The sequence below is a fragment of the Nannospalax galili genome, unplaced genomic scaffold, assembly GCF_000622305.1.
Source record: "Nannospalax galili isolate Female #2095 unplaced genomic scaffold, S.galili_v1.0 scaffold54, whole genome shotgun sequence".
Taxonomy (NCBI): Eukaryota; Metazoa; Chordata; class Mammalia; order Rodentia; family Spalacidae; genus Nannospalax; species Nannospalax galili.
The window spans coordinates 12,802,026-12,814,750 of NW_008341028.1; the positions used below are offsets into that span (position 1 = coordinate 12,802,026).

The following is a 12,725-nucleotide window of genomic DNA, read 5'->3' on the forward strand; positions in this document are numbered from 1 at the left end:
CTGGTCTACGCACAGGAAGTTCCAGGCCAGCTGGGGCTACACAGAGACCCGGTCTCAAAAATACTACAAAAACCCCCAAAAAACAAAACCCACAACCCACTTTATCAGCACCTGGACCACCATATGGGTTCAATAGTACTTAAATGGTAGTCTTAGGGAACTCAAGTATCAAAAGATCATGAGAAAGGAACAGTGGGTCTAGGGGAGGGAGGTGCGACATGCATGTGGAGAAGCTACTCCATGATCCCCTGCCACTGCCTAGAACTCCTTTAGCTCCTACGTCATCGTCCTCCACATGCGGTAGATTTTGAGGTGAAGCTAAGTGAAGTGACCTTTCTGAGGATGGATATGGGGGAGAACACAGCTAAGCACAGACCCTTAATTTATGCAATCCTCTGGGCCCAAGTCCTGAGTCTAACCTGGCTGGGTCTATTTGGCGCCATCACTTGAGAGCAGGAGGCCAGCCTGGCTGCTCCTTGACCCTTGGCCCTAAGATCATTCATACTTTTTCCTTCTCTTTACACAGGTAACTAACCCAGGTTCATTAGAGAAAAATGCCACATTGCTCTTTATTGAACACCAGCGCCAGCACCAGCCTCTTTCTTTCCAGCCACAGGGGCATGTGAGCAAGGGGCTCTGTCCTCTGGCCGGGACACAGCGGAAGCCTGGCCCATTACTGCTTTCATAGGGCCAGCACCCTCCTGGGTGCTTGGGGCTACTGGCTCAGGTATGCTCGAACTCCTGTTCACAGTAGCCTACACTGATGGGCTGTGCCTGGATTCCTCGCCTGTAAGAGGACACAGAGAAACAGCAAGTTCAGAGTTTTTCCGCTTTGGAACATAGCAACACCTTATTTACCACAGCAAGAGCCCCTTTCCCATTTCAGTGAATCTCAAAATATTACTGTACACCCAAATAATTGTTACTTTGGAAAAGACACCAAGGCTTAAGAGGTGTTTGATGTCTACTCGGCCACCTACTCCTGCTTCTAATATGCCGTAAATTCAGCAGTGGACAGTGACTGAGATGGTATCCAGTCCATGGGCTGGGGATTAAACCTTGTCCTTATGTCTCAGACTCACCAGTCCTTTAAGACCTGATCAGTTTTTTCACAGACCTCAAATCACACCTCCTTCATTATCCAAATAAGAAATATGCTTAGAGGAGCTGGAGAGATGGCTCAGCAGTTAAGAGCAATGGCTGCTCTTGCAAAGGACCTGTGTTCCATTCCCAGAATCCATATGGTGGCTAACAACTGTCTGTAACTCTAGTTCCAGGGGATCTGACTCCCTCTTCTGGCCTCCATGGGCTTTGTATGACACAAGTGCACTTTACATACATGCAAGCAAAACATTTATACACATAAAATAAAATAAAAAAATAAATAAAAACATACTTTGAGATGACAAGACACCAGTTCAAAGTCACCTACTGCCTTGTAGCCCACAATGCATGGGCCTCTACCATGAAGTCTACTTGGTACTAGGCTAGGTCTTCAGATTATCAACACCTAGTCAATGATTGAAACCAGGGAAATCACTTCCTCACATAAACCTGTTGTCAAGGAGGCATGCACAGCAGGAGAGTCCATCAAACCTGAGTGACTCTGGGCAGCATATGTGTCATTGTCTCAGCTGTCTACTGCTAACACGGGGGTGAAAATTCTGACCTTATGAGCTATGATGAGAATTCAATGGGACAGAGCCTGTAAAGGGCTAAGTACAGCGCCTGCTGCAATATGCTTCATTCACCTTTCTAAGGCCCCATAGCCTGCTTACCTTAGCAGCTCACAGCGGAAATGTGACAAACGTTTATAGGCAAACTCCATGTCAGTTGTCTGGTTGCTGCTCCACAGTCTCTCAGCAATAGCACCTGCTCTGGGCCTACAGAAAAAGGAGTATACAGAAGACTGGGTTCTCTTCACCATGCCTCCCAGAATAGATCAGGGACAAGAGATGTGAATGACACCTGTTCAGAACCAACAGCCTGGCTGGCTGACTCTTTAGGCAGTTCTAGGGCTCAGCTCCATTCTCATTAAAACCATCCTGGTTAGAATGTGGACAGTTGACTCCTGAGTCCCAACCTCCATTTCTTCCCAAGACAAAGGAATAAAGGTAAGCCTTAAAGGCATCATTAGCTGAAAGGTTAACTCAGTATACCCAACCACAGTTGGTGAGGCTACTGAGGAAATGTCATTACAGAAACCTCAAGGCTGTTAGTACTGGATCCCATGCCAAGTCCACTATCTCCTTTATGCCTCACTATCTTATCTGTGAAATGGAGACAACAGTCACTATCTTGCACACCAAATGGGCTGCTAGAGGGACACACAGAAGTTGTGTGGGCAGTGAAGACTGCAAAAAGAAGCATCACACAATGCCCCTTCTCTCTCAGGCCCGAAGGGAAGGTACCAGGTAGCTGGATGGGATTGAGATGCCACGCCCGCATACCCAACCTCTCCATCCTCTACCCTCACCCTTCCGACCCCACCCAAAAATCCTTACCAGAGCCTGGAGACCAGGTTTGTGCTGTCCACATACTCTCCCCACATACAGGCCTCTCCTCCAATGACCAGATTCCTCATTTCAGGAGTACCTGAGAGGAAACAACAGGCTATGGAGGGGGTTCCACTCCAACTACCATCCCAGTGTAGCCATCTCCTCAGAAAGGCCACTTCATTCTGGAAACTGCAATGTCTTGCCCCACCCCTCCTAATTCCAACCCTGCATCTCAGTCCAGATTCTCTGGCCGGCCAAGACAGTGTCCTGCTCTTGCCATGAAATCCGAGGGGCTCCACTTTGTACATGTCCTTCCAGTCAGGGCCATATGCTATACGATTCAGGTACCAGGGGGCAGAGAGCAGGGCCCGGAAGCCGGCCTTGGTGATCTGTTCCATTTCCTTCATGTAGTCTACAGGTATCTCTTCCCGCCATACCTGTATGATTGTGTCTGGCCGAATCTATCATGAAAGGTCAAAAGGCAGTCATGATACAGAGCTGAGGAGATTCCTGGGAGTTTACTCCCTTTTCCCAGCAGCAAAGGATGTCTCTGAGATGCCAATCCTTGACCTCACACTTCTGACAGAGGAAAGAAGTCTAAGACTCCTGACACTCCCCTCCCCAGTCCCTCTTCAGTTTCCTCATCCACATGGACATTGTAATATTGGTTGGGGGCTGAGCGGAGCAGACAGCAGGGGCCCAAGAATCACCACATCCAAGAGCCTCTAGATGTTGCTGGGGTGAGACAGGGGCCTGGGATCTTGCTGATCAAAAGGAGGAAGAAAGTAGCCTTGTTCCAGAGAACATAAATTCCAAGCCTGTGAGTCAGGAGGAAAACCTGGCATATAAATTCTCAGGAATTCCAAGTAGCCATAATTAGTTGCAGTGAGAGAAGATAGAAGTTCTGACTCCAAACTGGGGACTTACTCCTCTGTAGCTCTTCTACAGAGTTAAAAGAGGTGGGCTCTAATTTCTCTATTAAAGCCTAGTCCACCAGGGGTGGAAGAGGGCCTAGGAGACAGAAGAGTCACTGGGGGTACCTCTTCTCTGCCCCTGGCTCACCTTTACTTTATTATCAAACACCTCCTGCCACACCACATAGCCCTTGTCATAATCAGAGACGATGTCCAGCAGTCTGGAAAGGAGAGGAGCATCAACAAAGTGTCTGCTCAGCCCAGACGCTCGCTGTGTGCATCAGAGCTCTAGGGGCTGAGCCTAGTAAGGACCCACCCAATTGGGCAGTATGTTCTCTGGCTCTGCTGTCTGACACTCTAAGCCTCAAAGATTAGGACAAAAGGACACTTTGGGGGGCCATGACTTTGGAATGGAAAGCAAGAGACCACCACCCCCACAGGAGGTGACCCTACAAATGTGCCCCACCCGCCTTCCTTCCTCACGTCTGGATGTAGAAGGACTCTAGCTGCTTGAAGTCAGTAAAGCCTTTTTTCTTCATGAAGGCCTGGATATTGGGGTTGGACTTCCTGAGTAGCAAGAAAAAATGCAGATGAATTCATTATCTTGAAATCACTGTAGCTTCTAGTCATCTGACCTCCTACAACTGCACCTTCTACTAAACCGAGGAGCTAAGAACCTCTCAACATGAAGGTGTGGCTATGCAGAGCTGCTCAAGGGATCACACACATAGACTGAGGAAAAAAAAGCAGTCCAAATTCCCAGGGATAATGCACTTTACAGTCTCTCTGAACCACACCAGAGGTGCCAAGGCTCAGCAGAAGCTGCAGCACGCTGGGCACTGGCGTCCCTCTCTGCTGTTCCAAGCTTGGCACCAACACCAGAGATTGGTCACTTGCTGCAGATCCCTCACCCCACAGTGGCTATGTTTTGTTGCTAAGTTCTGCTCCTGGAGTATTTTCCCCTTGTCATGTTCCCAAAAGACAAACTATTTCCTCACATCTAACAGTGAAGCTTATTTCTCAAAGGAGCCTCTTGACCTCTTTTGAGCTCAGTAGATCTGAGGCACTGAACTTTATGATTCAATTAATTGTCTTGTCATCTATTAATCTTCAATTTTACACTAGACTTTTTTTTTCAAAATTTTAAAAATTAGTGTGTGCAGATGCCCACAGAGGCATCAAATCCCTTGGAGTTGGAGTTACAAGCATATGTGAGCCACCAATGGATGCTGGGCTCTAACTCCACTGATAGAGCAGTAAGTGCTCTTAGCCACTGAGCTGTCTCTTCTGCTCTTTACTAGACTCTTGACTGGGAATTATTTTTCCCTATTCTGGATTTTTTTTTTTTTTTTTTAAAATATGTGTGAGTTGGCCAGGAATGGTGGTGCATGCCTTTAATCCCAGCACTCGGGAGGTGGAGGCAGGTGGATCTCTGTGAGTCAAGGCCAGCCTGGTCTACATAGTGAGTTCCAGGACACAGGACAGCTGGGGCTACAGGGAGACCCTGCCTCAAGAAAAAAACAAAAAACAAAAAAACAGATTCTTAGGTAAGTGCACCTCTGTCGTGCAATGCTTGTGAAGGTCAGAAGATGGTGTCGGATCCCCTGGAACTGGAGTTAAGGACGGTCATTAGCTGCCATGTGGGTGCTGGGAATCAAACCCAGTCCTCTGCAAGAGCAGCCAGTGCTCTTAACCGCTGAGGCATCTCTCCAGCCCCCCTCTACTCTGGATTTTTATAATTCTGAGCTCAGAGTGAGATATTTATTTCCATAAATATCTCAGGGATATGAAAGGAGGAAGAGGGCTCACACTGACAGGCGGTTATACAGGGCTTCTCTAGGCTGAGACACACACTATCTCAGAGGTTGGCCCCTGAGCAGCAGCAGCAGCCCAGGCAGCTCACAGGGCTCAGTAAGCAAGCCATTCATAAGGTTGGTGTAGATGGCTCAAAGGACTCATACCAGCAGGTGAAGTCAACTTCATCTCCTCCCAGGTGAAGATAAAAATCCGGGAAGACAGAGCTGATCTCCAGGAAGAATGTGCTCATGAAGTCATAGGTACTGTTGAGACTGGGATTCACTGGTCCAAAGGTGCCAGAAGGAAGGGACCCAGAGTAGCAAGGAGTCAATAACCCAGGGATACCTAAGTCAAAAGAGAACCCGCATGAGCGTCACAGATGCAAAGACCCCCTTGTATGCTCTTACATATAAGGGCCTTAAGTATACAAATAGACGAAAGTGTTCATTAACTCCGCACACATGTAGTACCTGGTTTTCACAGGCCTTGGTAACTACCTGTTTAGTCATAACCAAAGAAATACAGTTATATCCACCATCAGAAACAGAGGCTGGGTTATAGCCACACAACTATCAACATGTATACTCTTGCTTCCAGTGTAAGTCACCATTGCTATAATGGGTGCTGTCCTCAAACATCTGTTCAGCAGCAAAGCAAGGGGATGGTCTGACTGAGCCTGGCACTACACTCTTTCCACTCTATCTCCTGCTATCCAGAAGTTCCTCATTTGCTGAGGGGTATCTCTTAACCCCAGAGCCTTCCTGCCTGAGGCTGAGGCCTTCAGTCTTCCTGTGGGTTTCAATCCAGGATCTCATCCTGGGGGGCATGAGTGAGAAGCAAGAGCTACTATAACTATGACCTCTGGAGGCCATACTAAGCTTCTTTTCTTTAGATTCTACCCTTGGGGTCAGATTCTTCAGTATCTACTTTAAGTCACAGAAACTCACACAGGCATCTGGGAAGAATCTATCCTTCTTTTGGGGGCAGGGGCCAGGGTCTCACTATGTACCTCAGAACTTGAGATTCTCCTGCCTTTGAAGCTTCCCAAGTGCTGGGTTTATAGGTATATATCAACATGCCTGGCCTCTGCCCATAATTTAATAGCAAAAGTGTCCACCTCTGCCTAAACTAAGTTCTCCTATCTAAATTCCTAGGTGATGATGGAAGACATTTTTTCAAGGGCCAAAGCTGGGACATGCCACATGCGAGAGCCGATGCCCTCGAGCCCGTTTTTTGTTTCTGGGTTTTTGTTTGTTTGCTTGTTGAGACAGGGTCTCCCTGTAGCCCCAGCTAGGCTCAAAATGGCTATGTAGACCAGGCTGACCCTGATCTCACAGAGATCTGCCTGCCTCTGCCTCCCCAGTATTGGGATTTAAAGCGTGCACCAGCAACGTCCAACTTTTGTTTCTGTTTTTGAGACAGGATCTCACTATGTTGCCCTGGCTGGCCTGGAACTCACTGTGTAGACCAGGTTGACCTGGAACTCAGAGAGATCTGCCTATCTCTGTCTCCCAAGTGAGTGCTGGGATTAAAGGCAGGTGCCATCACTTCCAGCTGCAGCCCCTCTCTGAGAACCATCAGCAGACCCCTCCAATTACAGCATTATTCTTACCTGGCCCCCAGGACAAAGTGTGGCCAGGAGTGTCAAATTCTGCCACCACGCGGATACCCCGCAGCCGCGCATATTCAATGACTTCCCTCACATCCTGTGATGTGTAGATATGGGTGACAGGGTTGTAGGACCCCTAAAAGGCAGAAGACACCCTTCAGACTCTCGTTTCCGGTGGGCTGAGAAGACATTCAGAATGTCCTCAAAACTCCCTGCATTTTAGAACACCTGTCCATAGCCCTTGGGTATTTGGAAATGTCTTCTAGGGTCTTTATCATAAATTCCCACAAGTTACCACATCTATTATATTTTGTTTAGTGTGCGGTGTGTGTTCGTAAACATTCATTTGTGTTTAGCAACATATTCTATTCCAAAGGCCAAAAATGTCAAAAATATTTGGAAGCTTTTATCTAATCCCTGAAAGATTTTAGGGTTACCTCTTCAGAGGGGGGAAGGTTAGAGTAGCAAAAAGGCCCATAAAAAAGAGAGAAAGGAAGGAGGGGAGGAGAGGGGAGGGGAGGGGAAGGAAGGGAAGAAAGAGTACATGAAGTTGTCAGAAAAAGTGGAGAGTTGGGAGGAGTTGGAAGGGAGGGGGTTGGCATGGATTTGATCAAAACACCTTATATGCATGTATGAAATTCTCAATAAATTAAAACAAACAAAAAAAAACCCCACATTCATTTGTGTGTACAAGAAAATGGAAGCCAGAGGTCAACATGGGCTGTGTTCCTCTAACACTCTAATTTCTTGAGATGGGTCTTTCACTGAACCTCGAATTCATAAATTGGCTAGGCTGGCTGGTCACTGAGTTCCAGGGATCCACCTGTCTTCACTCTAGTCCCCTATACCCCATTCCTATCACTCACTCCTACTCCAACCCAGCACTGGGGTTACCGATGCCCATATCTATGCATAGCTTTTATGTGAGCGCTGGGGATCTGAACTCAGGTCTTCATGCTGGCACAGAGATATTAACTGACTGAGCCATCTCCCAAACTCACCTCTACTGTTTTATCTGAGCATTGTAAAGCTGAAGAGATAAATCAAGGAGGAATTAGGCCCATTTAACAAAATGTATATAAGTAGCAAAAAATGAGACCAGGAGAGAACATCTCCTGAGGGTTACATAACAAATTAGTGGCCGAGACTGACTTTAATCCATGGGTCCTGAGAGAGACAAAGACTTTCCCTTTCCCAGTGTATTTGGTTAGGATGAGAGCTACCGCTCTTGCCAGTAGCCCATATACTTCAGCTGGGTAAAACTGCATCATACCTTTCTGGTGAGCTCTGGAAAAGTGAAGCTCTCATATGGGAAGGAAGGGTCATCGACCATATGCCAGTGGAACACGTTGAATTTATTGTATGACATGACATCCTGTTGGTCAGAGTACATACTGTGAGCCTAGCACAGCCTCAAACTGGGCAGGCTGCTGCACGAGGAAAGACTGCATTTCTTCTTTCCCAGGACACATTCAGAGCCAGCTGACAGGAGCGAGGTCCCCTCTCTTTGAGAGGGATTCTAGCCACACTGAGAGGAAAGCTACAACATCTACAGAACCCTGTTGTCTCCAAAAGTCCCCCAACAGTCTTGATACCCCTTTCTACCATTTGTGTTGTCGAGTTACGTGACTGGTGTTTATTCAGCCTTCGAGGACTGCTAGGAACTTAGCTGCCCTGTAACTCAAATTCCAGAAGCCAAGGCTGATACATGTGCCAACTCCCCTGGTTTTACCAAAAGGGTATAGAAAAAGGCAGACACAAGAGCTGGATCAGAATGGTGTGTCCAACTCAAGAGTGTTAGGAATGTCCCCAGCAATGGCTTTGAGAACAACTTTCCTATACCTCTGACCTAACTTAACTGGAGTTAGCTCTGTCTGGTCAAAGAAACCAAACCCCCAAACACTTTCTGCATTTCTGGAAACAATCATAGTAACCAAATCACTCACATTTTTGTATCTTGGAGTATGTTGTCTTCTATACTTTTCCCAGGGGTTAACAGTTACATATATTCCCTCTTTTCTTTAGGAATATAAAATCCATCCCCTGCCCCAGAACCTATGCAAGAAGGCAGCCTGAAGGGGTACCAGTGTGCCCAGGATGGTAGACAGCGGCAGGTAGTGGCGAGACGTATCCAGCAGCAAGCCCCGGTGAGGGAAGCGGGGGAAGTCTTTAATCTTCGTCTTGTTGATAAAGAACTGTGTGGACCAAACATTAAATTTGTCAGAATTCAAAGGGAGGTTAAGATGGGGACAGAGGAATGTGGGAAACTCTCCCAGGAGTCAAGGTGTGAAATGTTCTCTAAGTAACCATTCTTAGAACTTCCCTCCTGCCAGTCTCCACACACATCAAAAACCATGAGCAACCATCTGTCTAGAGTCCCTGTCCCATGTCAGCCAAATACAATCATTCCATATACTGCTCAGTCTAAAAACTATGGGTTTTCCTGAAGTTCACATGGTTAAGTTCTTTACCACAATGTGGCATCAAGATAACTTCTAAATGACTCAGGGGAACCACATTCCAGTGACTCCAAACAGACCAACTCTACCAACCCCTCTCTTCCTATACTCCTGAGGGGGCAATCTGAAGCCACCAGGACTCGAAAGCAAAACAAAAATTCCTCAGGATTCTCAACAACTTCTAGGACGCTGGAGGAAACCCCAAGGTTTAATAAGGAGCCTTCTTTGAGGGCCCATACTTACTGTGCCCTCAGCTGATTTCCAAACAAGCTGGCTGAAAGTTTCCAGACCTGTGGAGAAGAGGACAGGCAGAGTGAAAACCCAGGGAGGAGAAAGAGATGCATCCACCTGGAAAGTGATCAGTGAAGCAGGACATAATGTGAGGCTATATAGTGCAAAGGATCTCAGTGTACCCCCCTCCCCGCAACAAACTGACCTTTAAAACCCACATCTTAGCCTAGTTTCCTGAGCCTCAGAATCACAAATGCAAAGTGAGTTCTTATAAGGGCAGATGCAGACATATGAAAGCCTGGACAAAGCCCATTAGGGGCTTAGAAAGCGGGACCCCAGTGCGCTTCCCTTTACTTCTAGTTCAAGAACTATGAGAAAAAGGAAGCTGGATCCACAGTTGGACCTCTTCTGTGTTTGAGAGAAGAGCCAGCTGTGGGAAGCTGGAGTGTGGTAGATGGCAACTGCCCCCAGTCTGCCCAAGTCACCAACAGTCTTAGAGTCCAACAAGGCCCAAACAAAGGTAGGCTGAGTTCAGAGAAATACAGTTCTCAACAGCCTGGGCCCCAATTTTGGAAACTCAACAGAAGCTCCACAAAAAATCCTAAGCGTCCCCAAATTTCATAATGAAAGACTCTACGAGACCTTAATCGTTAATCAAGACCTAATTTGAAACACACTCCTGTGTGTACTGTTTGTGCCTCTCCCAACTGTCTGGAATCCCAAATGTCCCATACACCCAACCTTGCACAAAGGTACAAGAGGACAGAAGGCAGAATGAGGTTGTGTACTTTTTCTCCAAAGTGCAGAGGATCGACAGTGGGATAAAGAAAACTAAGAACCTATCTGCTTTGGCCTCCTGGGTGCTGGTAGTGCAGGCATGAGCCACCATACACAACATAAGGGCTGGGACCGCCTGGGCTCAGGGCATCTTCTTGCTTTAGCTACATGGACAGCTGGAGCTATAGGCACGCACTGCCAGCATGCATGGCTTAGTTTTCCTCTTTAAAGACTTTGCAGTTGTGTGTACTAGGTGATCTGGACAATGTCCTCGCCCCAACTGCCTGTCTCTCAAGGCCATGGCTGCTGCTTCTGCTGCAAGTGAAGCCTCAATGTCTGGGCACAGCTACAGGATGAGGAAACATTCCAAGTGTTCTCTTTATTAAAAAAAAAAGTCACCCTAACAGGCAGTATTTTGAACCTCCATCCCGTTACCCCCTCCCCACCTCGTTACCTCGGAGAGCTCCCCAGACTGTCACAGCGGTGAGTAAACACTGGTCATCATTTATGGTCAGGGTATCTGAAATGACAAAAATGACCCCATGTGGTTAGTTTTCTATTCTCAGACTGCAGACCAGGTATTCTACATAAACCCCTGAACTTAAAAAAAAAAAACATACAGGGCTAAGGAGACGGTATAGTAGGTAACGTGCCCATAAGCACAAAAAAACCTGAGTTCAGCTGAAGGGTGAGCATCACACTGGCTCTGCAGACCTGGAAGATAATGCATGAGGCTCAAGCCAGGCAGGGTTCTCTGTACAACATCACCCAGCTTGTGGGTCAGTTTCCCTGACAGAATCATGTGATCCTACGAGCTTTCAGCTGAAAAGTCTGAAGTCACCAATCAAGTAAAGGGAGTTCGGAGGCCTGCAGGGGGGAGTCCAGGCTGCAATACTGCCAGACTTTACAACCACCTTGCATTCCCATTGCTCCAGGCCTCAGCCCAAAGTATAAGGAGAAAGAGAAACTCACATGTTCATGTTGGGGACTGAAATCCCAAACCTGCTGCTTAGGGAAACTGGTCTCACTAAGCAGCACTGAGCTTTAGCTTTATTGCAGTATAAACGGCCCCAGACGTCTTTCCCAGTGTCAGGTATCCTAGAGAATATTAAGAAAGTGTGCATGTTTCTTTTCTTTTTTTTTTTTAAATTTATGTTTTATTTTATGTGTATGAGTGTTATGCCTACATGTAGGTCAGTGCACCCATGTTGTGCAATGCCCATGGAGGACAGAAGAGGCTGTCAGATCCCCTGGAACTGGAGTTACGAACAGTTGTTAGCTGCCATGTGGGTGCTGGGATTCAAACCCAGGTCTTCTGCAAGAACAGTCAGTGTTCTTAACCACTGAACCATCTCTCCAGCACATTTATAAAACAGTTTTCTGCTCAGTCCAGAAGGCAAATATCCCATAGAACTCAGTGAAAAGTCAGTATGATATTCACGGGCACTGGTCAGACAGAACTTCTACATGGAAAAAAATTGTCTTCTGTGGATCTTGACACTTGGTGACCCCTGGTCTCTACGGTCTAGGGGAACTCTAGGCTAAGCAACAGCAGCTTAGGCCAGGATGGCTGGAGTTCTAGCTCCAAACAAGTGTTGGCTTTCATGGCAGGAACAGGGTTGTACTTACAATTTTCCACTGACTCCAAAGAAGGAAACTCGTTACATTCTGCTGTCATCACAGTGATAACCAGCATGTTCTTCCCCTCTGTCTGCTGCTTCCCTGTGAAGAAATGGTAAGACAGTGGGCTGACTTGTCCCCAAAAGCAACAGGCAGACTCAAGGCCCTATGGGAATGTCCCTGGATCTAGCCTCTCTGTTTATACGTGGTGGTAAAAGGGTAAGGCAGATATACTATTTACTGGCCTTGGCCCTGCTTGGTCATGTTCATCCTTCATTTGGTTGTGCTCCCCTTCTCCCTGGTAGCCTGCTCTGACCCTGTATGAAAGAGGTGGCAGCTCTTCCTAACCAGGCCTCCCCATTTCCAGCTTTACCTGGGCTGTCCCAAGCACATGATTCCAAGATGTCAATAAAGGCTTCTCACTAAGAGGCCATTCTACACTCAACAGCCTGTGCATGAGCTGCCGATTGGCAAATTCTGCCAAGACTGGGTCACTAGATAGAAGCTCTGATGTAAATCAACAATGTCAGAATAATTACTAATATTTTTATACCCCACCCCACCCCCCGCTTTTCTTCTAACATTTTTTTCCATAATGAAATGTTTTGTCTTGAGACAGGATCTTGCTGTGTAGCCCTAGCTAGCATGGAGGCAAGCTATGTAGACCAGGCTGGCCTCAAACTTGTGGCAATCCTTCTGCCTCTGCCTCTTGGAGGCTATGATTAGAGGTGTGAAGCCACCATGCCTAAGGTTCATAACCAGACAGATCTTCTTTTTCTTTTCTTTTCTTTTCTTTTCTTTTCTTTTCTTTTCTTTTCTT

The 12,725-nt window shown here is 47.0% G+C and overlaps 1 protein-coding gene across 2 annotated transcripts in view; it reads right to left on the reverse strand.

Moving 5' to 3' along the window:
- Positions 1–540: 540 nt before the first annotated feature.
- Hexa (hexosaminidase subunit alpha) overlaps positions 541–12,725 on the reverse strand; it is a 27,004-nt gene continuing 14,819 nt past the window's right edge. The window contains exons 2-15 of one of the 2 annotated variants that reach the window (XM_029565061.1): positions 11,915–12,007; positions 11,258–11,383; positions 10,740–10,805; positions 9,521–9,567; positions 8,903–9,013; positions 8,092–8,193; positions 6,822–6,954; positions 5,374–5,554; positions 3,896–3,979; positions 3,561–3,633; positions 2,776–2,959; positions 2,505–2,595; positions 1,779–1,883; positions 541–787 (exon numbers count right to left, since the gene is read on the reverse strand). In XM_029565061.1, coding sequence (XP_029420921.1) covers positions 724–787; positions 1,779–1,883; positions 2,505–2,595; positions 2,776–2,959; positions 3,561–3,633; positions 3,896–3,979; positions 5,374–5,554; positions 6,822–6,954; positions 8,092–8,187 — 1,011 coding nt within the window. In that variant the 5' untranslated portion in view covers positions 8,188–8,193; positions 8,903–9,013; positions 9,521–9,567; ... (1 more) ...; positions 11,258–11,383; positions 11,915–12,007 and the 3' untranslated portion in view covers positions 541–723. The remainder of the gene's footprint in view (positions 788–1,778; positions 1,884–2,504; positions 2,596–2,775; positions 2,960–3,560; positions 3,634–3,895; positions 3,980–5,373; positions 5,555–6,821; positions 6,955–8,091; positions 8,194–8,902; positions 9,014–9,520; positions 9,568–10,739; positions 10,806–11,257; positions 11,384–11,914; positions 12,008–12,725) is intronic. The other variant, XM_008836435.3, reaches the window with a different exon arrangement.